This window comes from Carassius gibelio, chromosome A16 (genome assembly GCF_023724105.1).
Source record: "Carassius gibelio isolate Cgi1373 ecotype wild population from Czech Republic chromosome A16, carGib1.2-hapl.c, whole genome shotgun sequence".
Taxonomy (NCBI): domain Eukaryota; kingdom Metazoa; phylum Chordata; class Actinopteri; order Cypriniformes; family Cyprinidae; genus Carassius; species Carassius gibelio.
In genome coordinates this window covers 25,913,261-25,940,731 of record NC_068386.1, presented here as the reverse complement: position 1 = coordinate 25,940,731, position 27,471 = coordinate 25,913,261, and the positions used below count along the sequence as shown (strand labels likewise).

At 40.2% G+C, this 27,471-nt stretch overlaps 1 protein-coding gene across 1 annotated transcript in view; it reads left to right on the top strand.

The window, feature by feature from the left end:
• Positions 1-4,711: 4,711 nt before the first annotated feature.
• LOC128030921 (A disintegrin and metalloproteinase with thrombospondin motifs 16) overlaps positions 4,712-27,471 on the top strand; it is a 74,380-nt gene continuing 51,620 nt past the window's right edge. The window contains exons 1-3 of the mRNA XM_052619009.1: positions 4,712-5,148; positions 5,230-5,320; positions 7,528-7,856. Coding sequence (XP_052474969.1) covers positions 5,053-5,148; positions 5,230-5,320; positions 7,528-7,856 — 516 coding nt within the window. The 5' untranslated portion in view covers positions 4,712-5,052. The remainder of the gene's footprint in view (positions 5,149-5,229; positions 5,321-7,527; positions 7,857-27,471) is intronic.

Genomic DNA, 27,471 nt, shown 5'->3' with positions numbered 1-27,471 from the left:
AGCTCTCATTCTCAGCTAACTGGAGATGTGCTGGTCAGTTTGCTCTGGCTCTCCACACTGCGGCTGGAGTGCAGATGCAGTGATCCACAGGTTTTTCCTGTGGAAAAGGACTGTAGGACGACTGTCAAAGGTTCTTTCATTCAGTGGTGAACGCCAGGCCCTGGCCCACAAACTATGAGGCCACTATCCTTTATTCTGTGGGCCAGACATACTCCAAATGTCACGGCTTTGACTGATAAGCTGTTCTGGCTGCCTGTGATCAACTCTATTTGATTTAACTTTCAGTGCATATAACTCTATGTGCTACATACAACACTCACAATGCTGATGTAAACTACTGAATGAGTAGCATTTCTGCAGGGATATTTAGAAGTTACATTTTATTCCGCCGTGTTTCTCGGCAGAGAGACATAAAGGCTGTTATTCTAACAGTCTGTGGACACAACACAAGGGTGAAGACCATTTCACAGAAACGGCATCCCTGCGGTGCGTCATGAGACTGGACACATAACATTCTCCGCTGTATCCGCTCTGCTAGAGAGCTCTTTCTGCCCTGATGAACAGACAAACATTAAAGGTAATAATTAGAGCAATTCCTTGTGCACACATTCAGCAAAAGGCGCAAACGGCTGAAGCTTCTTCTCCATCTCTCTCTCTCTCTCTCTCCTCAGCAGAATCAGTTGACGCTGCCGATAGTGACTGCTGGATTCCTAGAGGAAATTTACCGGTGAGGTCAGAGCGGTTCAGATGGCCCAGTGCCATGGCTGAGTATAAGGGCGAGTTTAAGTTGGGCCAGTGAATTAAAATCCCCATGGATGCATGTGTGTGTATGTGTGTGTGTGTGTGTGTGTTTGGTTCAGTGGAAGAAACCTTCAAGCAGTAAAACAGAAAACCCTTTTAGAGTTGCACAAATTAAAATGAAATTTTGTTCTCAGTGATTTAGTTTGCAAGGCAAAAATCACTATTGATTGCTGTTGCAGAGATGCATGTTCGCAGTTTTCCCAAGCAATCAGACATATAACTGACAAACAGTAAAACAGGTGAAACTGTATCAGAAGTCAGAATTTACCTATAAGATATATTTAAATTTAAAACTGAAAGCTAATGAATGTTAACAAATTTTGAATGGAAACAGCAAACAACCTTATGAAAAAACATCTCAGGTTACGAATGTAACCATGGTTCCCTTAGTAGGGAACGAGACACTGTGTCCTCTAGGGGCCGCTATGGGGAACACCTCGTCGTGACCTGTGTCTGAAGCATACCTTGAAAAAACACCAATGAGTGTGCCGGCGACAGCCTCTGACGTCAATACCAGCATGACTATAAACAGGCACTGGGAGAACACGTCATTCACTTCTTCATCTGAAGCTTGCATCCGAAGCATGGCAGGGAGCTAGAGGATGGAGTGTCTCGTTCCCTACTCAGGGAACCATGGTAAGATTCGTAACCTGAGACATTCCCTTTCAAGGGAACTTTGAACTGCGTCCTCTAAGTCCAGGGTAGAGTTGAATGCTTGGAATCAGGAAAGATTCCTTTAAAGGGATATAGCTAAGAACCTAGCATTTTTATACCAAGTCTTGCCTGTCACACAGGGGCTACCGCTAGCTTTCTCATAAGTTTGCTGAAGGAGCTGTCTCAACAGATCCCCAGTAGCAAAACCGTCTTTAGATGGGTATTCAAGGATACATAGGTGGAGTGGCGCCCAAGATGAACAGGACTTTTACCAGCTCAAGAAAGGGCACGAAGCAACCGTGCAAAGCCCTCACCATATAGGATTTTAGAAAGAATGCAGAATACTAGCGTGCGAACTTACCACAGTGCGGATTTCAGAAAGTGTGCAAAGATTCATGTGCACACTAACCATAGCATGGATTTTCAAATACTGTTCTAAGGAGGGGCTTTCGTGGCACTCTGATAGAGCAGCTCATAGATGGCATGTTGTATCTCAAAACAGTATGATTGAGAGTCATCAACTCGATCTGTGGAAATAATGTTGGAACGCTCTGGGGAAAAAACTGAGAACTCAGTCTCATATGAGAGGAGAACTCCGAATTCAGAGTAGCACACTCATAGGCGACCCTTCTTGGAAATGGGGAGCGCTGCTAAACTACTACGAGAATCGCCCAATTAACCCCTCATGTTGAGGGAAGTGTAACCCTTACCATACAGGAACCACATGGAAGATGCAAGCTCAAATTACAAACCTCTGGCGAGGGTAACATCACCTGAGGCACCATATACAAGAAGACTTCTGTAAGTGCCACCTCCACTTCCCGCTGGATGAGACAGCTCAACTAGTGTTGTGCCAGGCCTGATGATCAAGGAGGCTCCCTCAGAAACCTGTGATCTCAGCCGCCTAATACCAGAACATGAAGCCGGAGGGCTGGTGCTGACAAGTGTTTAGTAAACACTGTAACTGAGCACTGCAAAAGAAACTCACAGAGTTTATTAGTAGACACAGCAAAGGAGACTGTTAGTAGAGAGGTTTCCACCTAACCACGATCAGGTGGAGAGCTGGTGGTCACAGGGGAATTAGGAAGGGGAGGATAAAAGCAGAAGTTAAAAATCCCCAAAGGGAATGAGTAGATACCTAGGTATGCTAGAAACGCTGCCTCGTTTGGATCACATCCCTAAGGTTCTGCTTACCTCCTTTTGAACCAGGATTCCTCTTACGATCACCATCTCAATGGAAATACCGAAAAGTTCAGAAGGCGAAACCTGAGCATCGAGAAGAAAGTCTTTCTTTCTTCCTGATGTCTGCCAGGTTCATCCACAGATGTCTCTCCACTACCACCATGGCTGCCATATTCCTGTCCATGGTGGAGGTGGTCTGCTTGGTAAACTGGAGAGAGATCCGTGTTGCCGCGCAGCTCAGCTACCTGATCAGGAGAAAGGCCCTTGTCCAGGTCTCTTAGCAGATCAGTCTGATATGCTTAAAGCACCACTATCGTGTGTAATAAAGCCACAGCCTGACCTGCTGCTGCGTATGCCATGCCATTTAAGAGAGATGTATTTCTTGAAGGGGCTTAGATGGCAAGAAGGGAGATTAAGAGAGGATGTCTTCCCTGCAGAAAGAAAGCCCTTTCTTCAGGGGGCATCCTCTCATAACCACTTTCACATATCGCCTTGATGTCGGCACAATTCTAATGCTGAAACCGATGGATGCGAGAAGAAAATGTATTTTTCGATCTCTGTATGGAGACCAGGCAGAAATGGAAGGCTCGTCAAGGCGGCCTCAAGGAGTTAACTTGTTAGCACACTTTCATGGCAAGTCCAACTTTGCCGTGGTGTGATCCATAACCTCCAACAGCTCTACATACGCAGGGCAGGAGGATTGAGAAAGCTCAGCCTCAGCATCTTCACCATCCTCAAATATCTCCTGCTTTCCCTGGGAAAAAAAAAACCATCACAACGAGGTGTTCCCCATAGCGACCCATAGAGGATGCAGTTCGAAGTTCCCTTGAAAGGGAACTGCACATTGTGTTCTTCCATAAAATCCAGTCCACAGGTTCATGGCCTCAAAATGGCTCTTAAATAGATTTTTTTTTACTCTGTCAAACTAAAATTATATTCATCATAAAATAACATTGACTTCAGCGTTCTGCACCTATATAAGTATCAGTAACATACACATAATCACCCATCTGAAAAATATTACCTCACTTTTTGTATGATCAGTGCTCCATAGGCATTTGATAGACTTTCTTTGTTTTTATTACATCTTGTGTATGACAGTGAGGCATTTTTTATATAAAAATAAATAAATAAATTTATGACGGAAAATGCATGCAGCATGATATATAGAATGCACACAACATATGGCCATTGACTGTATTTGCAAGTATCCAGCCTGTATTTCACAGTAAGCTACAGATTGTTTACTGCTTGTGGTAGCCATTATTCTACAGGACAAGTCGGGAAATCACACTTTTGTTGAGGAAACACTTTTGAAATGTGAGGAGCAGCTTCAGAAACAAGTGTATTTTCTCTTTATTATGTGAGACAGAGAGATATGATGACAATAAAATGGCTGTAAAGTGTGCAGTCTGAATATGGGAAGTCTTACTGTATACTAGTGGAAAATATAATCTGTTTCTGAGAGTGTTATATTGTGAGCAGCTCCCTGGCTTCATAGAAATATAATGACTGTCATCCTCTGTAGTGCATAAAAATCATTGTCTAAGTGTCTAATATCTACAGTGGCTATAGTGTAAAATCTCTTAAAATATTGTCTGCAGCTGGTCTGCACTCTTGAATATTTCAACAGACACTGTAAGTGCCCTAATCATAATAAATGCTGTCAATCGTGCACGCGCGCGTACACACAAAGCTTCACAAAGGAAAAGTCAGGTTAAATACCTATTTTGTATGGATTTTCTTTGATATATTTTGATTTGAAAGAGATTATATCATAAAGAATCAAAGCGTCCCTGAGCTCTTGAGATATGAGCTTGATGTATTCTAAAACTCTATTGTGATTTTTCTAAACTGTCTCTCTAGTCAAAAATGAGCAGAAAATATACACAACAGAATCAATATTTATTATACTCGCCTATATATGATTATAGCTGGATTCACACTAACTTAATTTCTATTAAAATGTTGGGCAACTGTTCCTATAAGTTGGTTGTGTTAACTTTTTTATACAGTGTAGATGTTTGGACCCTCCTCTCATCAGGGGCCCGGGGCTCTTACGCACAGGTGTGGGCTGTGATTGGCTGTTCGGAAGCGCGTGTGCAGCTTACCGGCGTCCGAGCTGCTCCAGACATTCACTAATGAGACTCGTCTGCGTGAGCAATGGCACAGGTATCCTCGGCCACTCTCGGATAAGACGCAGGGAGAAGTTCTCCAACATGCTTTGGGATCTGGAAATACGCTTTTAGGATACAGATAATGGATTCGGGGTCGCCATGACTGCGCTTCACTGATGCTGTATGAATAGATGTGAAGCGCACGAGCGCGTGCAGTGATTCAGTGAGAGCGCAGCGCGCGTTTGGAGAGGCGCAGAGGCTGCTCGCAGCAGCTTTCAAATAAGAGTCTTCAGGAGACATGGCTTGCCTAAGCTCTGTGCCAGTGAGGAGGAATCATACCGCATCCAACTGTTCTGTGCTGTTCATTCTGTTTTTCGTACTCGGAAGCCAGCAGGTGAGCAAACACGCATTTGTTTCGTCAATATTGCTTTGTATTGCAATGCAAATGATGCATGTTCACTATCTGTCCATGTAGAGATCTCACTCTGCATCTGCAACCCTTCATGCTGGTCCTCATGTAAAGCATAAAGCTCTGCTGGAAACTCTGCGGTTGCCTCACAACACAGGTGAGAGCGTTACAGTTACCTGCCAGACGTGATTGACAGCTGTCAGTCGCTGTCGCATTAAATATCTGATATTAAGGATTTACTGATATTGCATCATTAATTCATTAGCAATATGAAAGTTTTCCCCAAAAAATGGGAATAAAGAAGCTCAAAGATTGCTTTGTGGGAGAATGACTTTATTGCAGTTGCACAGTCTGTATGAGATGTCGTCAGCAGGGGGCGCTAGATATCCTAATTGATCTGATGCCTATGACAAATGCACCCTAAAATACAAACTCAGTGATTAGGCTATTTAAAAAGAATCATGAATGCATTAATAATAACAATGCACTTTAGTGTTTCTTGTGGTGATATTTAATGCCTACAGTGTACACAAAACCTGACACCCCATACATGCACACACATTTATTTAGCTTTGTAAATGAGGATATACCATAAAAATAGCACCACAACATGTATAAAGCTAATTATATTAATCAAAAGATTTGAATACGCTTCTCCTAAAAGAAAACTAAACTGAATTATAAATAAAAGCATGTTTATTTCTTATGTGAATCATTTGTTCTAAACAAGGGTGTCCCCAGATGTCCCCTAAAGGAGGTTTTGTTTATCGCTTCTGCGGACAGTTTTGTACGCACACACACACACACAGAGAGAGAGAGAGAGAAGGAGGAGGTGTGTAGCATAAAGATTGGCATGCACTGGGACTTGGTGAACAATGAACAAAGGCAGACACTTGAAGAAGCTCTCCATCAATCAGCCAAGCTTTACAAACAGTCTCTGTGTGCACTTACTGCCTTTATCCTGTGAAGAGTCTCTGCACTGAGAGTTTCTGCATGAGCTTAGAGACTGGAGTAGCCAGATATAATAGTGTGTGTGTGTGCGCGTGCATGTGTGTGTGTGTGTGTGTGTGTGTGTGAAAGAGAATGAGAGAGCGGCTGAGAGTGTGTGTCTCCATATCACAGCGGAGCATTAAGAGTGTGTGTCATCAGTGTGTATCTCACCCCACGGTCAGAGATCATAAATCTGTCTGCTCATGTCTGTAAAAGCATTTATAACTTGAGCCACCAGACCACCACAAGGATGAGAGGAGCACGAGTGTATGTGGAGGTCAGAATCACACAACATTAAAACATGTCCTCTGACCTTCACCCCGAGAGCAGCATCTCCATGGACCTTCCTATAAATCACTTCAGCTTGCATTCATATAGATACACTTACTTAGTTTATGCTACAACAACAATGCATTTGCTAGATATGGTCTTTTTTATCCTGATGTGAATTATTAAATGAAAAATTACTTTTTAATGTTCTCAGTTCATTCCCTTTAAGATCTGTGTTTGGACTATATAAACTGCAGCCAGACATTTATATCTGAAAAACCTAAATGTGACATTTTGAAGTAGGAAGACGAAAATAGTGTTTTCTTTGTTTTTAAAACATAAAAAGTGACATATTGTTTTTACCCAACTCTATCCCAGCTTATTCAGAGTTACTATAAACCTTTTGCAGGTTTATCTCCAGTAAAAAAGTGTAACATTGTGACTCTGTTTGCTTGAGCTTCTCGACCAACACTGACTCAACAATGAAGTGAGTTGCGATCATATTAGTTAAAGTTGATAAATGACCAGTGTAACTGACCAGGGTAACATCAGCCACGTAGTATGAGCTTGATGTATTCCATTATTGGATTTACATCACTGCAATCTGCCAAAATAAATACAATGCATAATAAAAGTTATTCTTATTATTTGCATTTAACATCACATATGCATATCTGTCATTCAGCAAAACAAAATCAATGGTTGAACAATGGTAGACAGGGTGTTCAAAAGTTGTCTGGGAAAATAAAGAATTTGGTCACACATTATATTAAGTGGCCTTAACCATTTGTACAACACATTTAATTAACTTTTGTAGTTACTTACTGTTAACTTTACACCTACTATAACCCTTATAACCCTAACCTTACCTTTAGTCCAACTCAGTAGCAGTAAATCTGGGAATTCTACTAAATAGCATGAAGTTGAACCATAAATCCACAGTCCATTAATTAATTAATGCTAGTATAGTCAAGGCCACCTAATGTAAAGTGTAATGGGGTGAAGATTTTTAAGCAGATATAGCAGATTAATCGATTGCATACCTGAACAGAAATAATGCATTCATCAATAGCTTTTAATGACCTCACTTCCTCCTCTATGTAGAATATGAAATCGTGGCCCCATACGAGGTGGATCATCATGGTCATTACGTTTCCCACGCCGTGGCCCACCATCACCGCAGGAAACGCTCCACAGAGGGTGAAGATCATGACCTCGCTGTGCACTTCAGGCTTCATGGATTAGGACAGGACTTCCACATGGACCTGCAGGAGTCACGTGACCTGATCGCCCCCAGCTTCACCGTACAAACCCTGGGCAGGAGCGGCACCAAGAGCCTGCTGCCTTTTCCTCAAGACCACCACTGCTTCTACCACGGGGTGCTGAGGTCAGAGGTCAACTCATCCGTGGCCCTGTCGACATGTGCAGGGATGGTGAGTGGATCGAGGGGTTATTCTGTTTCACAGCTGATTGTGGTCATTTGGGGAAGAGTCTTAATAGCAAAACAAGGCTATCCTTGCATCAATTTTAATCCCTCTAAAATGTGGAAAATGTATACAGCACTAATCCCAACTGTTTTATGCTATTCTGTTCAGATAGTTGATAATGTTGGTGATAAAAATAGACCAGAAAGAATTATCTTCTCCGTAGAGAGAGAAAGACCCACAACCTCAAAAATTTTTGGCAGGAACTGTAAAGCGATCGCTGTGCCATCATCAGTGCACTGAATCATTTGTCTAGGCCTTCAAACCGCTGCATTCGTCCGTCTAGTGCACTCATCATCCCATCTGCTTGTTTTCTCTGTGGATTAATGTTCAGTGTGCAGAGAAACCTCAACCCTCCTGAGAGCCTTTGTTGTTTTGGCTCCCAGGCCGCACGAGGTTCGGCTCCCAGTAGGCGCTGGAGGAGCAAAGTGACTCTGCCGCAGTTCTCATGACTTTACCCTGACTGGACTGACATGACGTGCCCCGTCCCATCAATAGAGCCCGTCTAAAAGCCCAGCATTCAAATCCCCTTAAACCAGTGACTCAATAACCCACATAAATTTAGGTCAGGGGAGGTTTTAAAGGAGAACAGAGCCTCCTTTTATTAGTCAGATCGACATTTGGAGGATCTATACTCGTCCTCAGTGGAAACAAACACATATTGTACTCACACAAGCTTTAATACATGATGTTTTATTTGTAAACAGTTTGTTTTGAAAAGGAGTTCCACAGAAACACTGAAAGATTACACTGAGCTCTTCAAGAATCTACAAATACTATATTGCTGCGTCCCAGTTCACTATTCATCCTAAATCCATCCTGACTTGCTGCCTTATGGGGCAATGACTTTATAGGCAACGCTTGCAAAGAAAGGCACCTCTCAAAATTGATTTCAAACATGCAGGGTTGCCAACTCTCATGCATCTGGCGTGACACTCATGCTTGGACTCCAGCGTGAGATTGCTGCTGAAAGCGTGAGTGTCATGCCAGATGCGTGGGAGTTGGCAACCCTGAACTGCTTAATGATCTACAACAACAACTAATGAGCTTTGGTGATAACTAAGTGAATATTTAATTACTATAATATTGATTTCTCGCAAAAAAAAACAAAAAAACACCAAAAGTGCAAAAAGTTAGTCATAAACATATATTTTCACACAAACTGACCACCAAGCACAACTTTCAGACACCAGCTTTCACGGGATTGTGGGATATCAAAAATCGACCAGGTGAAGGTATCTCAGGAAGCAGAAATTGAAGCTAACTTTGGAGCTGAATGTGCATTGATCCCTTCCTGCCTTAAAATGTGTCCTCCGAAAGCAGCATTTTCTAGTTTTTAGATGCAGCCTGTGTGTCCCAAATTTGCACAAGCATTTAACATAATGCCGTAGCTAAGCAACAGAGCAGTCTGTTAAAGACGAGTATTCTTGTATTCTCATAACTTGAGTATTCAGAATCAGAATCAGAATCAGAAAGAGCTTTATTGCCAAGTATGCTTGCACATACAAGGAATTTGTTTTAGTGGTATAAGCTTGTCAGAATTCTTCTGTTACATAATTGAAAGTAAGTTTTCTTCACTAGAGTGCATACAGTATTTTTTGGTGAATTGGGACACAGCACACATTTATAGTTTGTTTCTTTATTGGTAAGTTCATTTTCAGTCAGTTGCATTGCATTATGCATTATGTTTTATTGCACTTCACACTAACAATGCACTGAATTGAATTTTAAAATTTGACACTAATGTTGTCATTTATCTGAAAACCAAAACCAGTGTTTTAGGAATTAAATTGGGTAATTGGGAACTGCTTTTCAGGGTATTGTGTTCTCGGGTCATAAATTAACTACAGTACCAGTCATAGTAAAATCCTACAGCAGATATTTCAGCCAAACAGATTTAACATATTGTCATTCCAGCCTCTTTTATGGTAAAGTGCATCCACAGAGCTGACATGTTTACCTGTTTTATCTCATCAACACTGCATGCATGAATTGGACACGGACACAGTCAAAAAGGTAGCACCGGAGGAGTGTGTTCATACAGTTTAAATAACCTTTGCACAAATAATTTTATTTATTTCCACTAAGCTTGATTACACTTGTTGTTAACACTTGGAGAGACATGTCTATTTGTATTTCTTTGCTCGTGATCATCTTTGGGCACGTTTTTTGAGCGAATCAGCTGCGGCATTGGTGCCAACATAATGGTGTAGTTACAAAACCTACCAGCAGGGACTAGTGAAAAAACAAAAAAAAAAACTTGATCCCATGGTTAACATTAAGTTAACCAAAATGTCACAACAGTATTTCTAATGAAGATTTATAGTATTAACTGTACTACATCAAGGCTGGTGTGAATAACTTAAATCTAAGATCCGTATCTATTTTTTTTTAACTCAGAGGTAATCTGTGGTAGTTCATTTCCCAGTGACTTTTAACCTCTATGTGATCGTCACCCTTTAAACAGTGGCAGCTCAAATCTTACTGTCACTGTAAATGTACTGGGCCTATAACCAGCTGAAATATGTGCTGGAAGTGTAATGTTGTAGACTTTCACACTGTCCCCAGCTGGATGTGATTAGCAGCGGTGCAGAGTCATTAGTTAACTCCGTCTCTATTTATGTGTCCGGTAAAGCCTTTGTGTAAATTCACTTTGAATGGCTGAGACTAGCTTTGGCAGATCACCACTGGAGGTTGGCAGGGCTTTGATGACAGTCAGAGTTTGTCATAAAAGGTCCCAAATGTGAGTTTAAAGGCATGAGGACCAGACGATTGAGGCCCCAGTGTTTTAAGCTGACGGCTTTATACAAAACGGTACAATAGCTGACTTTAGTGGTGGCACATGGGATGCCAATTAGGAGGGTCATTGGAAATGGCAGTCTGGGTTGAGGCGGGGGCATGCCATGGAAACTGCACGCTGAAAGTCTTTCTGAAGTGTCGCCAGTCTGCAATTAACAGGCTAATTGTGAGTGATGTCAGCCATAAACTGAAGCCATAAATCTAAATTTGGACACACAGCCCCCAACACGTCTGACACATCACTGTGGATATAACCCAGCTTAAATAAGCAAAACATTAATACTTACATAAGGGAAGTCGGTGTACAGTCAAAATTGATTTGAGTCATATGGAATGATCCTGTCAATTTCTGATGAAAAACCTACATTTCTTTTACGTTACATTATGGAATTTAAATGGGTTGGCAATACTGTTTCATGCTGATTTTAAGGATTTAGAAGGGAAATATCCTTGATCCCAAGCTGCTCCATAGCAGAACCTGGTGCATACGTTCACTGTCTTTCTCCAAATCTCCCACAACGATTATGATTTAGCATTCATCATTAGGCTTTGAAAGCCAAGCCATGCAACCCCCAGCAACTCTTCAGAACTCTTGTCCAAATTATATACATTATTATCCCTCATAAAACAATCCCATGTTTCACTCTACAGGATTTGAATGTGGCCTTGATGGACTGACAGAATTAAAAACTAACATATTTATTTATAGTGAACAGAAATGAAGCATAGCATGATTTGCCCTGTAAAAACAGAGCAGAGAGAGGCGCCGTTGATGACTTATTGTTGGCGGGAGGTCATCGTTAGTGCACAAGGAATAAATGCTGTCCTGCTGGAGGTGGTGATTCTGAGGAGTTCAAGTTGATTTAGTCTTGATATATACAGTCAGTGTTTATGCAATGCAATGTCCGGGAAGGAGTTAAAGTGTTAGTTCACCCGAAAATGAAAATTAGACTGCATTTTAGTCACCCCCGAGGCATCCTAGGTGTATATGACCTTTGGATATGATATTTTTTTCTGATGAATCCAGTCAGAGTTTTATCTTTCAAGCTATTTCATGGCACTCAGCGGGTGTTGCATTGCTTCGGTCCAAAAGATGTGAAATAAAAAGTGCCCTACCATAATAAAAAAGTGCCTCACACGGCCCCGGGTGGTGAACAAAGGCCTTCTGTAGTGAATCAATGTTTAATTCCCACGGAACTGCTTCCGTTTTACAACAGTGGGCGCATGCTAGATTATTATGTGAATATTAGGTTTTGAATATGGATATTTTTCTTACAAAAACACATCAATTCTCTAAAGAAGGCATTTATTCACCCCCCGGAGCTGTGTGAAACCCTTTTTTTTTTTTTTTTATGGAAGGGCGCTTTTTATTTCACGCCTTTTTGACTGGAGCAATGCAACAACTGCTGGGTGTTATTAAACAGCTTGAAAGATCAAAGACAATTTTTACTATAACTCTGACTGGATTTCATAGATAGAAAGTCATATACATGGATGCCTCGGGGCAGTGGCGGCTCCAGACAATTTTGATTGGGGGGGCAATGGGGGGGTCCTGGTCTTTTCAAGGGGGGTCTCATGAAAACCAACAAAAAATACAGTGGACATGGCTAATAACTGCATATTTCTGCTACTAAACAACAAAAACACCTTTGCAATGTAAACAAATGACAGGCTACATTTGTTATTCATATCCTTCACACTGCACTTTCATGTCAGGTATATTATGCATTTTTGTTGACATTGATATTTTTACATTTATTTCCAGATAGATATTATTGAGTTTACAGGCTAAAGTGGTCTTGCTGTTGTAAACACTGTTGCTTTTGTAGAAAAAAAAATATTTGCATCACATTTAAAATATAATTATATTTTAATTCATTTCTGAATTGTTTTTATTTTTATAATGATAATTCAGAGAATGAGAAAATCTGAATAAGCCTTACCAGTGTTGTGATAATTATTTTTACGTGTTAAAAATAAATAAGTACTGTAATATAATAAAAGTTTATTCAAATAACATAAAAAAGACCAGACCCCTCGATGCCTGTGAAACTTTTCTCCCTCAAACAGCACGCCAGTGTTACTTCTACACTACAGGCTACACACAGCAATATAAACAACGTATCTGCATGTTCTCACATCACATCGTTCTTGTAAAATAATAATAAGTAAATAAACACCAAAATCACTTCGCTGAGAATGAAACACCACTTACCAGCTGCCACGATGTTGAAAATATCCTCTAGCAATTAAAAAATGCGCGTGCAGCATGAGGAATCTTCCCGGTTGGATGAGGTCGTAGTCAGGTGAATGGTCATCATGTTGGTCATTTTATTTACGGCTAAATTATTATTAATAAATTGTACTAGTATTATGATTGGAAGGTGGGCAGGCATTCACAAAAGTTTATGTTATTACAAAAAAAAAATTGAGGAAATTTTGCTTTGACAAAAGGGCACTTAAGGGGCAAAGGAGCAGGTGCTCAAGTGAACCGGTTCTTTCGGACAATTCGATCAAATAAACCAGCTGAAAAAAAAATGGTTCACCGGTTCTTTTGCGCTCGATGTAATGCCGTCATTGGCGATGATATCCCTTCATTCAAGCCTTTGGTTTACCCGCGCTTATAACATTAGCAAAGAATCAGTTCAGAATCAATCACCAAAAGAATCAGTTCGGTTCAGATGCGCTCTGTGTCAGTCTGCTTCACGCTGAATCACGCATGCGCAGTTATCATCAGCTCATCGGTTCTCGAATCGGACGCGTCCGACAGAAACGGTTCTCGGTTCAGTGTATGAATAAATGTCGAAATAATTATTATTTATTATTGTTCTGCGTAGTTTGAAGAGAAACATTTTTGGATCTTTATCCCGAATATATATATTTTTTAATCAGGAAGAGGCTGGGGGGTCAAATGGGGGGTCAAGGCATTTTTTGGCAGGGTCTTGAGACCCCCCAAGACCCCCCCTGGCGCCGCCGGTGCCTCGGGGATGAGTTGAACGCAGCCTAATTTTAATTTCTTGGTGAACTAACTCCTTAAGAGCCAGAATCAGCTTCTTCATGACAAGAACCGCAACAGCTAGTCACTGAGATGATGTAAGAGGATTTTAAAAACGAATCATCGACACCCTTCTCAAATAGTTTCAGCTGGCATTTAAACTCTCATAGCAGCAGAGTAGAGGTTCAGTTTCAGCTTCTAAATGCAGCAAGGCAAGTACAAGCCTCTCGCTCATGGAAATAGGAACAGCGTCAGGTGCATTGCTCAGAGTTTCCTCATATCCGCTCAGCTCCTTTGATTAGAGTTCCCTTAGGGTCGTGCCTGGATCTGCCCATTTCCCAGCTGTTATTTTTCTCCCAGGTAGCGTCTCAGCCTGTATCCTGGCACTTTATGACTGCTATTTGCACCTTGTAGCTCTCAGTGTGTAATTTCATGAGAGGTATTTAAGGAGGCAGCGCAGACATTTGTTTTTAGTTAAGCTTGTCATGGACCTGGGAGACTGAGGCGCAGATTTGTGGCGGATGATTCTTACGTGTTACTTATGCAGGAATGCCGACAGCAGCACCACTCCCGCTTGACAAGATGGATTTGCACTGTTTACTTACACTAAACTGTACGCTAAGTGCCATGTGTGTAAACTGATTAAACTTAAGTTTTCTCCTGGCAGAAATGGAAAGATACAGATTTCCCTGAATAGATCAACAAATTTATGGTTTCCTTCAAAATTATCCCGTTTCCATTTGGCACTTGCTTTAGACCAAATTTGATAATTATATTGTGCCTGATATAAATTTGACAAATTTGATTTGTTTATCCATTGCATCATCCAGCAGTTCCAGAACAGCATAATTCAAGCTCTTACAACAAAAGGGAATTTAATTTCTGTGCTGCAAATCTTTGTCGACACATCCTGCACCTTTCATAACAGTAAATTATTTTTTTCTCCCAGTAGAGAATGTCAAAAATAACAGTCCCAAGGATAATTTTATCAATCGTATGTTGTTCTTTTGTAGCTTAAGTTATGTTGCAATTATATTGTACACTGAAAGAATATAGAAATGGGGTTCTCAACTCAAGGTCTGCTTTCCTGCAGAGTTCAGCTTCAAACCTAAATCAAACACACTTGAACAAGCTAATCAGGGTCTTCAGAGTTACTGAAAAAGCTCCAGTCAGGTGAGTTTGATCAAGGCTGGAGTGAAACTCTTCAGGTTAGTGGACCTTGAGGGTCAGAGCAGATAAAGAGATCTTGACAAGCCAGAGTGGAGTTTGAGACTTTCTTCTAAAACTCTAGAGTGAGATTACGGAGTCGGTTTCTCTGAAGATCAATTTGCACAGAAGGTTTGTGAAAATTTGCTCTCAGATTAAATCTTATTGCAGTCTTAGGCTGGGGCATACACTGTGCAATTTCAGCAATGTCTGTTAAATACCAACTCTAACTGTATGAGTATGGAGTATCTGGAAAAAAAAATGCATGTGGGAATAAATACATTTAAAAATAAATAACATAAAAATGAAAAGTAAATAAGTTAACTTGTTAGCCAGCACCCCCCATTATGGGACTCACAGCTGAAAGTGCTCTACCAAACTTATAATTGTAACAGTTTCCTACTTCAGTGTGTTACAAACATAATTTTGGTCCCCCATGAAACAAAAATATATTGCAGTATATTGGAAAATATCATGTAATATATTAGGCATATATTCTTATACATATTTATTTTCTTCCAATATATTGCAATATATTGAAAGCGGCAATCATTTGAATATTTTGCAGTATATTATATATGCATCTTCAATATATTATTAAATGTATTCAAATATATAATATTTTAGAAAATAAAAAGGGTAAATAATATATTACAATATATCACAACATATTTTAAGAAATATATTGGTAAATATATTTTCCTTTCGTAAGGGGTGTCTTTGGAAAGGAGACCCTTCGGGCTTTACTTTTTATCAACCAGATTTGATAATGCTTTTGATAAGTGATTTGATAAGTTTCTGACCGCGAGTTATTCCATAAGGGACGCAAACAGTTCTGTCGATGAAGAACTGAAACGTAAACAAAAAGGAATTATGATCCATATTACAACCTTGTTTCCCTAATTGGAATAAACGTGCTCCATGAGATGTCGTTCAGTAGATCCTTACCTTTCGAACTAAACCGGGATATACAGCTGTGGATGTGTTTATGGCTCGTTATTACGATGGATCTGGTATGTACAGTGTTTCCATTGCTCATGTTTTTATGTGTACTGCTTACACAAATGTAGCAAATACAGTCTTTATAAGATTTCCATTGAAAAACAATGATCTGTCGTCGATGCTTGAGGCTTAGATCTTTATAATGATACATAGTTTGTCAAGATTAAATTTGTCCCATTTAATTTAATCTATTCATAAACACTGAGTAGTCTAGGGGCTTTTAGGACGAGGGTGTCGGGGTGCTGGCTAACAGGTTTATAAAAATAAATGTAAAATACATAAAGGAAAAGTCATTTAAAATATGAATTCAGGATTAAGTTTTATTACAAATGAACTATTTTTGTTTTTATCACATTATTTATTTTCCTTTTATTACATTAATTTACCTATATATTCATTAGTCCTCCATATACTGTATGTGTGAATCACATGCAATATCAACCCAAAACTAAGGATTTATGTGCTTACCTTATAATGTCCATTCTTTGAGATGCAACTTGACTGCTGATGTGGCGATGAGGATGGGATTATTCAAGGTTTTTTTCTTATACCTTTTATGACAAACCAACAATACTGTTGGTATTAAACCTCAATTAACAAAAGAGTAGCCGACTACACCACCTAGGTTGTTTACTGCAACCCAGGAACAAAGTTCGCCTAATTCAATAATTGACTGAGGGCCAGACACTATTGCCACGCAACCAGTAGTAGATTTAATTACAAGTATTTTATTACCATAACATTAGGAGTATATAAATATTAAAATAAGAAAAGGAGATGCAGTCCTTTGCACGATCTGGTATGACATCTTTATAGTCCACAAATAAATGGGATGGTTCCACCAGACGTAGGTCTCCACAGATCTAGACAGTAGGTTACTGGAGAGAAATAAGAAAAAACTACCAGTATCTCCAGTCCAATGCAAGCTAAAGCTAACTACTACCATGCTCACTTGTGCCCACAACAACCAATATGCACCTGTCAGTCTCTCAAGCACAGTCTTAAAAGGCAACAGTCTCCACCTTCTTTGCCAACTAACCTATGACACAAAGTCACTGATTAGTCCAAATTAGTCCATCAACAGGTGTTAGGAAAACAAGCATGATCATACAATCATACAAGCAATAAAATGTATATAAATATGTATTCATCTCAATTCACTCCCATCACATCCCCCCTGCACGGAAATGTCAGCAGTCCCTGTGATTTCTTAAAACCCTTCATCTATACCGCAAGGGGCGTTGCCCTAAATTCGGATGGACAGAATGTCTAACTTGGTTATCTTCATTCACATGATCAGGCTCTGAGGCAACCCATAGGCTATACGGCATGGGATCCAATGGTCGCCTGGTCTCTTAGCATACTGTTGGTTGTGGGTGTCTTACTTCCAGAACAGAACATAACTTAAGGGCATTTCGATGCAATCTTCTCTCTTTTCCCCCCTCACCCAATACACCAGTCCAGTATTTCCCAAAGTTCCTAGTACAACATAAGCCGTAGGGTCCCACCAACTGCACAACTTCCCATGTCCCTGCCTATTTTGGTCCCGAACCCAAACACGCGGACCCGCCAAAAATGGGGTAGCATTGGCCCTACGATCATAGATCTGTTAAGATAGTGTTGCAGTATGATCCATGGCCCTTTTTGCCAATGCTTAAGACCAACTCGATTTTTCATGGTGCTCTTGTACCCACCCAATCAAATCCTTTCTAGTTTGTCCTACTCCTACTCCAAGGCTCATATCTACAGGTGTCCGCAAGGAACAACCAGACATCAGATACGAAGGTGTAAACCCTGTAGCCCCATGTATGGTATTATTATATGCCTGCATCAACTTGGGGAGAAATTCTGGCCACCTATCCTGCTTCTCTCTCTCTAAAGTACGCAGCATTGCCTATATTGTCTCGTTTACCCTCTCTACTTTACCATTCCCGGCAAGATGGTAAGGGGTTGTTCGGCTCTTAGCTCTACCGTACAAGTGGCAAAACTCTTTCATCAATGCAGATTCAAAATTTGTGCCCATATCAGAATGGAATCTCAAGGGACAACCAAAAGTCTGGACGACTTGTTCCCACAAAGCATTGACTGTCACCATAGCCGTTTGATCACTCATAGGAATAGCCCATGCATAACGAGTAAACATCAATTATACAAATATTTTGACGCAAGTCAGCTGGATGCCCTAATGTCAAAAAAATCTAATGACTCCACTTCTAAGGCGAACGATATCAGTATTGGATTGGGGGGGGGGGGGGCATTCTGATTCTTACCTTTCTGTAGGCCACAAGTGACACAACCCAGATGGTACCCCTTGACAGTCTCTTCCATCTTCGACCAGAAAAAAAATGCTGTCTGACCCTCGAAAGTCATGTATGTGCAGACGCCTCATGGTATTGTCACCATACTTCCTCCCGTCTAGAGGTGAGACAGATAATCTGTAGGTGCAACTCAAGGGTACTGGGGTCAATCATGCTCTTATACAAACACCATCTTGAAATCACAAGCTTAACACACTGTCGAAGTAGTCGTTTGCCATTAGAGACATATTAGCTTGCTCCATGTTCGAGGGTATGCTACTTGACTCCACATACTTCCTTACCTGTTGAAGTTCCTCATCTTCGCCTTGGCTCTTACGCCATTTCTCAACATCTGGGAGGTCAATTACTGGCTGACAGGCATCTTCTGTTACCTCAACTTGTCGTACCTCAATAGAAGCCATTCAGTCTACTGGGATACTAGACAGACTATCAGCATTAGTATTCTCATGCCCAGCCCGATACTTCACTGTGAAATCAAAATTCACCAGTTGCGCTGCCCAGCGCTGTTCCACCACTCTATGTCACGCGGTCTGTAGATGGGCCACCGGATTATTATATGTAACAACCGTACATTTAGCTCCAGTCAGATAGTCCTTCCGAGTCCATTTCTCGGTCATAGCTCATTTTAAAGCTAGCAACTCCGAATTCAAAGAACTATAATAAGCATCATTCCATTCCGCAGGGTGGAGGCTTCGACTTGCATAGGCGATTACCTGCTCTTGACCAGCCTGGACCTGCGGTAATACTGCTCCCAATCCCTGGTGGCTAGCATCAGTATACAGAACAAACGGCAGAGAAAAATCAGCAAATGCTAGGATAGGAGCCAGAGTGAGACCGCGCTTTAGTTTTTCATATGCAGCTTGACACTCCGCAGTCCACTCAATCCTATGATTATTTGACTTCTTCTTGGCTGGAACTGCTACTAACAGGCCGTTTAACGGCTGTGCCAGCCGAGCGAAGTTGGCTATAAACCATCTATAATAGCCTGCTAAGTCCAAGAATGCCCTCACTTCTCGAATGGTGGTTGGAACAGGCCACTTTTGTACTGCCACTGTTTTACCAGGATCTTGGCTGATACCATTCTTGTTCACTACATGCCCCAGGAATTTCACTTGTGGATGAAGGAATGGCCGATTGTCCAGCCTCAACTTCAGTGCCAACTGCTGGAATACTCGCTCCAAATGATGAAGATGGGTGTCAATTTATGGAATATACAATGACATCATCCAAATATGCCAACAAAAAGTCTACAATATAGTCACTCAAACAGTGCTGCATTAATCACTGGAATGTAGCTGGTCCATTGCACAGGCCAAAATGCATACGTTGAAATTTAAATAGCCCCAGAGGAGTTGTAAAAGTGGTCTTTGGACAATCATCCACGTGCACCCCCACTTGCCAATAGCCACTCAACAAATCGAGGGTACTAAACCATTCAGCTTGAGTTAAAGTTGTCAATGTTTCTTCTATTCAGGGAAAAGGGAATGCATCCTTATGGGTAACGGCATTCAGCTTCCTGTAATCAACACAGAAGCGCCAACTTTCATCCTTGTTCTTGACCATGACTATTGGGGCTGCCCATGGACTACTACTCTCGGAAATTACTCCTCTTTCCAACATACCTGCCAGCAGTAGCTTCATCTCCTTATACATCATTGGGGGTAGGGGGCTAAACTTTTCTCGGACAAGAGGCGCAGTGCCAGTATAGATCCTATGCTGGACAGTCGCATTAAGCCCCAAATAGTCCTCATTCTTATAAAACAAAAATTTGATGTTGTTGATCAGTTAAACAAGACCCAAGCATCAGTGGACTCACCCCATCAGCAGTTACCACCTCTTCAGAGATTCCAGCTTACACCACACGAATATCGACAACCTCATCTGTGCTCAAAGTCAACTCTAGATCTCTTTGGCCATAGATGTCCACTCCAGACATCTCATACAGTCAACAAAGCTTCTAGAGTGTCAAAACATCCTCAATCCCTCACACAGGTTCACAGATAAAACCCTGCCGACTACACCAGAGGTGGCGACAAGGATGGGATGATTCAAGGGTTTCTCTTATACCTTTGAAGACAAACCAACAATACTGTTGGTATTAAACCTCAATTAACAAAAGAGTAGCCACCTAGGTTTTTTACTGCAGCCCAGGACCCAAGTTCACCTAATTCATTAATTGACTGAGAGCTGGACACCATTGACACTCAACCAGTAGTAGATTGAATTACAAGCATTTTATTACCATAACATTAGGAGGATATAAATATTAAAATAAGAAAAGGAGAGCCAGTCCTTTGCACAATCCAATACAAGAGAAATAAACAACCAGTATCTCCAGTCCAATACAAGCTAAAGCTAACTACTAGCCTACTACCATGCTCACTTGTGCACACATACCGACAACACCCAATACAAGCTGCAACCTAAATGAAAATCACACCAATACAAAATAAAACACAGAGCAATGGCTAGTATACTGGCAATTAGTTCCTAGTCTCTATTATGTATGAATTAGATGCAAAATGGTCACAACAACATCTATCAGACGATCTTCAACTAGGGTTGTACTCACAATATGACTGGGTAGCAATTCCCACTACCCAGTTTCCAGCATTGTGCAAACCCTCCATCGCGGTCTTGCTCATCTCCGAACAGCTGTACAAACTTGGTTACTCTGCTAGTCACTGTCGTGTTCACAAACCGCGGATGCCATATCTCCAAACGATCCCAGATTCACTCATCTCAAAACGCTACACCCGTGCTTGCTCTACGTCACAGTCTTCACAACACTTTGACTCACTCATTCCGCACAGCTGTAAAATGTTCAGTTATTCTGCGAGGTGTTCTTTCTCAGATTCCAGCACCAAATAACCAAATAACCTCCCAAATAACCTCGACAGGCATCGACTTCCACATAAGTGAAGCAATCCAACAACACGCACCTGTCAGTCTCTCAAGCGCGGTCATAAAAGGCAACAGTCTCCACCTTCTTTGTCAACCAACCTATGACACTAAGTCACTGATTAGTCCAGATTAGTCCATCAACAGGTGTTAGGAAAAGGAGCATGACAATACAAATCTTTGATCGGGGAGCCAATCGTATAAGCATTAAAATATAAATATAAAATATAAATATAAAAAATGCATTCATCTCAATTCACTCTCATCAGACTAACACTATATGTGCGAAATAAACACCTGGGACCCCAGTCCAAACCACATGCCATGTCAGCATGGGTTCGTTTCTGTTTTCACGCACATGCTGTGAGGGAAAAAAACACTGAGGCTGTGCGTCAGTTTGTTGTGCCATACCCTCAGAGCGGGCTGACAAAAATGTCAGAAATTAATTCCAACCATCCGATTGTCAGTCAGAAGAGGTTAATTGCCTTTTGTTGCCCCCTTTACACTACACGACAAAGCAGAAATTCAGCCTGACTCAAATAAATAAATTGCACAAGTCAGAATTTGGCTCAAAATTATACGAAAATCACACAATGTATGCCCAGTCTTGGGTTGGGTTATTAAATTATCTACCAGCAACCAACATTCTTCAAAATGTCTTCTTTTGTGTTCAACAAAAATAAATTAATGAAGGTTTGGAACAGATTGAAGGTGAGTAAAAGGATGACAAAATTTTCAGTTATGGCTGGAATATCTCTTTTAAGAGATCTTGTTTGTGATTTTCTGTCCTATGGAGCGGCATTAAATTTCAAAGAAATGTAACTTGCAAGTTTAGTTTTCTTTTTCAGATGGCAGGCCTCTCTAGGTGAAGGTGAAGTACACATAAGTGTCTGTCACCTGTATTTAATCTGATCACATGAACTTAAACTCTGAATAAAGGTCAGCAGGTTCTCTTTTGTAGTGTCTCTGGAAACAATTTCCTGTGGGTTTCCAAAGCAAATATCATCAGCAAATGAAAGTTCTTCGACAGTCTGGGGTAAATCGGGCTTGGTAACTGGAAGTGACATCACAGAAGTTGAACACTAAGCATAGTGCATAATATTTAAAAGACACCATGTGGAATTAATTGAATGGAAAACACGACAGGGGTCACTGCAAGGTCTCTTAATGTCTGTCTGAATTATGTCACTGAGATCCCATACTGTCTTCCTCAACTAACTAGAAGCCATAATTGCAATCCTGCGGGATTTTGTTGACTTAACTTTGGATGGATTGGAAAGACTGACTGGAAGACATGCAGCAAGCATGTAAACAGCATGAAAGCGCAATCGCCATACATCGACTTGACTTTGGTAATTAGTCTTGACAATGGCTGAAACTCCCAACTTGAGAGCATGAGGCTGGAGTCATGCAGAGTGACCAGTCATGCCTGAACTTCATTCTATGTCTAGCCCGAAAGCCTCAGCTCTGGCAAAGGTCGCTTCTGTTGACTAAACCCTGTGATCTGGTGACAGAAGATGAGCGTATATCATGAGGATTGCTGCCTTGACACCAAAACAACTGGGTAATTTTGCTCTTTGAAGTCCTCAGTGTCCAATAAAGGATCAAATGCTTCAGTGTAGGACCTTTGGTCTTGGGGTGAGATTAAGTCCCAGGTGTTGTTCCCCTGTTGGAGTCTTAAATCACTGCTCTGGAAACGCCTTGATTAATCTGCTTACAGCTGCTAATGATATCAACTAGTCTAACAAACTTAAATCTGATCCACAGCTAGTGGTTGTTGACACGTGATTCTCTTTTCGCCCTGGAATCTAGTACTGCTTTCTTCCATTATTTTTAGGCAGCCACAATAATTTTATTGCTGCCTTTTTTCGCTCTATAAAATACTGTCATCAACATGGATTGATATAATTTCTCATCCAAGATTTTCTTTTTACAATCATCCATGTTCACAGCTTTGTGTGAATTAATGAATCAGATGTGTTGTTCGATACAGTTTTGCCTTTCACAGGGTTGATAGCTTTGCTTGCCTGGCCGCAGTGAGATTTTAATGACATGGACTGACAAGGACTGAGGTTGTCACCACCAGTTCATCACAAGGTTCCACCAGTTCATATTTAAGTTCATCTTAATAATGCAAACCCAAACACTTCAGCTTAATGTTGTACTAGACACAACAAAATTAAAATTGCTTGAGATTCAGTAATGAATCCTTCTCACCAGCCGAGGTTTGGACAACTATATACCAAAAACATAAACTGATGGTTTTTGCCAGACCAGGGTATCTGCAGGATATTTAAACTCAGATTAAGTAAGACTTTTAAGGCCTTTTTTTAAGACTTGCACAAATAAAATTAAAAATTAAATAAAAAGCATGATTTAGAGTTCAGACACAGGTTTAAAAAAAAAAACCTTCACATTAAAGCCTTTAAACCACGGAGTCAAAAGTATCAATTATTATATTAATTGAAACAATAATTATCAATCAGTTATTATAGTAATGAAAAAAAATTGAAACATTTTTTTAGAATAATCTTTTTTCTTTTAAATCCAATCCACCAATTTACAATTCTGCATGTTTTCTGCGTAAAAACATGGGTTGATTTTCACATTGGTCTGAACAAAAACAGCAGACATACATTCATTCTCTGCCTTTCACATTACAGCCTCGGTGTCATTGAATTTCAGTCAGAGTTGTGTGACACTCAGTCGCCATTTACGGATACCTTAGGAATTAATGAGAAATGGCATAAACTGTATCCCACCTGTCGCAAAAAGTTAGTGACGTCTCTTATAAAATGGCCCTTTTTTTTCTAAAAATAGTTTAATCCAAAAGTATTTTTTGTGTAAAACATGTTTCAAGATTAGCCAATAGGATGTTGATTCATTAAATGATGAGCAGTTTCCTCTAAAAAGATGTTTATTCTGTGTAGTGAAGCCTCTCCTCCACTGACATCCATGAACAAAATGGCCTCTGGTCTCCTTTCCCGCGTATTGCCAAACCAGAAGCGTTAACATTAGCCGTTATGCTTTTTTGGCTAAAGTTTACTGGCTTGCCTTCTAGTGGCTTTGGAATTGAACTGTTAGAAATCCCAGAAGACGTTGCTGGCGGATGGTGAACGGAAGCCTGTAAGCTTTAAATTTGTAATCGCTTAAGAGATTCCTGCTGCAAGCAGGCAAATATGTGGTGCTTGTGTACATTTAACATTTGTCATTTTGTTTTGCATGATTTTAATGAAGTGACAAATACATGGAGAAAGCCGGCTGTTTGGCATATTAAAAATAATTAACTTTGGCAAAGGATCAATTTCACAAATACATAATACACAAATACTATGGAAATATTGTCTATAATAAAATGAAATATTGTTTTAAAAGGATGATGGCATTTGTTTGTGATGTTATATGTTATTTATTGTGTCTCGCTCTTTATAACGTGCTGGGACTGCCAGTTGAGCAGCAAGAGCACATCTCAATTCTCACAAAGATGCATTCATTGAGAAGCAGTTTGAAGTTTAATCATCCCCAAATTTAAGACCTCCTTAAATCATAATAAAAAAATTATTGTATCATTTGAAACTTGTTATCTGACACAACTAAATGTCAAGCATTTAAAGGACCCGTCAACTTTCTAATTTTTGAGAATGCCATTTTTTTCCAACTCACTGAAAGTTGCATCTGCCGCTCTCCGCTCTGAACATAGCAACAGTTAACTGTATTAGCAATCGGTGGCACCATAAGATCCAAACGGCTCTACTGAGCTGGCCTTGATGTGCTTGATATCAATGTGATTTTATTAGAAAACAGTTTAGCATTTACTTATTTCATTGTGTCAAAGGCATCGCAGTCTGGATGGTTGCATCTCACATTCCAGATCCGTTATGTGCTGACTGACATGCAACTGTCTGCACTTTGAAATACCTGTAGTTTGATTCAGTTAAACTTGGTTATGGCAAACTGTCTCAAAATGGAAATTATAATTGCAACTTAAAATATTAAATATTAAGGCCTGGTTGTGCCCTCTTATTTCGCGTTGTCTTTTTATTTTCCCTGAGACATACTGTAGTGTTTCACTGCAAATGCTTGCAAGTTGGCAACCCCCCTTTTTCAGTACTTCCCTGTAAATGTACAGAATGTGTGCTGTGTTAATTAAAATATCTAATTATCATTGCACATCGTGGGCGGTTCACTCTAGCGTTGTTTGAAAAGTGTTGAAATCTGTCAGCAGTTACCTCCCATACAGGCATTAATTACGTGATGAGATGTGTATCCTCTATACACACTGTGATCTTGGATTGGGGTTATTTAGTCTGGCGAGACCTGCATGGTTTCATTCGCTGATAACTTAAGTGTGGAGTGAAGGCAGCGTTCCTTGAGCCAGTGAGACCAGATCCCTGCTCGCCTGTGTAGGCATCACAGTCTGGAAGAAAAAAGTGGAAAATAAAGAGCATAAACCAGTGTTTTCAGCAGGATAGATCAACTTTAACCTCTGTAGACAGGACATACACTCTTCAAAGTCACACTGATGTAAGCGTTTATAGGATGTAGATGACTGTGAAAAGGCGGGTACACATAAACATCTGTTCAGCTCACATTATGGAGCATCAAATTGACCTTAAACACACATTAGAGACTTCAGTCCTTGATTGTACTTGTGTCATCCAGACAGTGCTGAATGTGTCTCTTATTCACTCTCATGCATAAATCCTCAACTCAAAAGCAACCCGCTTTGCCTCTGTCTTCTCTTCCCAGAGTTCAGCACATGTTTTACAGCCTATTGTGTGTGTGATTGCCTCGCGATGAACTTAAGTGTTGTTGGCAGCAATGCATGATAATCAGATGCACATTGGGTTCAAACAGGTTCTCAGAAGGGTTTTTCTGTTTGTTTGGAGAGGAGTTTATCCTCTGAGCCCAATTGAGGATAATTATCAGACCACGCTGAATCAGGGACGCAAACGAGTTCTCGCTCTGACCTGGCGTGACGTTTGGATGAGTGTTTGAAGAGTCCATGGGATCTCCAGATTGTGAGGGATGTGAAGCTTATTAGGGTTAATGACAGCGCAGCTCTCCAAAGAAGTGTAATTTGGGTGTTTATGTCATAAACTGAGCTCAGAGTCGGCCTGATGTGCAAGTACTGCACCTCCAGTGTGATCTCTACTGCTTCTTTAGGAATCACGCTTGGGAAATCAGACTCCAAATATATCTTTAATCCAGATGGGTTTTGCTTTTTAAAATCTAAACGCGTCTTGAGAACATTAACAAAGTGTCTGTTTTATGTTCCAAAGCACATTAACATTATGACAGTGCTCATAAAACCCTGTGCTGGTGTTCCTCAATCATCCGGCTCAGCGTCTGTTCTCAACCTCTTACACAATGTAATGCATTCAGCCTGAACTTAATGTACAGACTCCATTCAGACTTTGATTTTTAGATCAGATGTGCTGTTTTCTATTACATTTTTTAAACATTAAATTAAGATTAATTCATTGAAATGCAATTGATCTTCTGTCCTGCATCTGTTTGCATACTGAGTTTTGATTGGTGTGTTATCTTTCACATCTATTTAATCACTTGTAGTCATTGTTAACTGTGGCCACACTAGGCTTGCAGCTTATGAAATTAATTCAATTACTGCAAACAGTGGAGCTTAAGTTTTGTGCATCAGATTTCAGCTTGTGATGTTTAATACCTCTGTTGGTCAGATTTATTTGCACTACACAAATTCGCACTACGCATTCGTCAGTTTTCACCCAAAATTTGCATAATTTTGGTAAATATCAGTAGATGTTAAGGCTGCATGATGTTAGGAAAAATGTTGTTGCAATATCTTGTCTTCCTGCAATATGAAAAAATAAAATATTCAACACATTACAGCTATGTTTAGTAGAAGTAATCATTCTAGATTGATTAGGGCAATTTTCTTTGGTATTACATCTGCATAGAAAATAGTTTTAAAGACCTGAAAATTATGTTTTACTCTGAAGACCATTCTATTAGTGCTTAATAATTTGGGAAAATCTTGAAAATGTGGGCATTCATTCATTACAACAACAGTTAACAGAATTATAAAAACAAAAACAGTGATATATGACAACTCAAGCATATATCTATATTTATATCTATATATCTATATCTATGTATATATATATCAAGCTGCTTTGAGATGCTGAAACACATGCAAAAATGAACGGAGGATCTCTTCACTCTTCACTCTTCTACTCTGCTGACAAACCGGCAAAATAAATTGGTCAAAAACAGTGGTATATATAGATAGATAGATAGATTTGACTCACACATTAAGCCATATCAAAAAAATCGATGTTATTATTATGTAGCCCTAGATGTA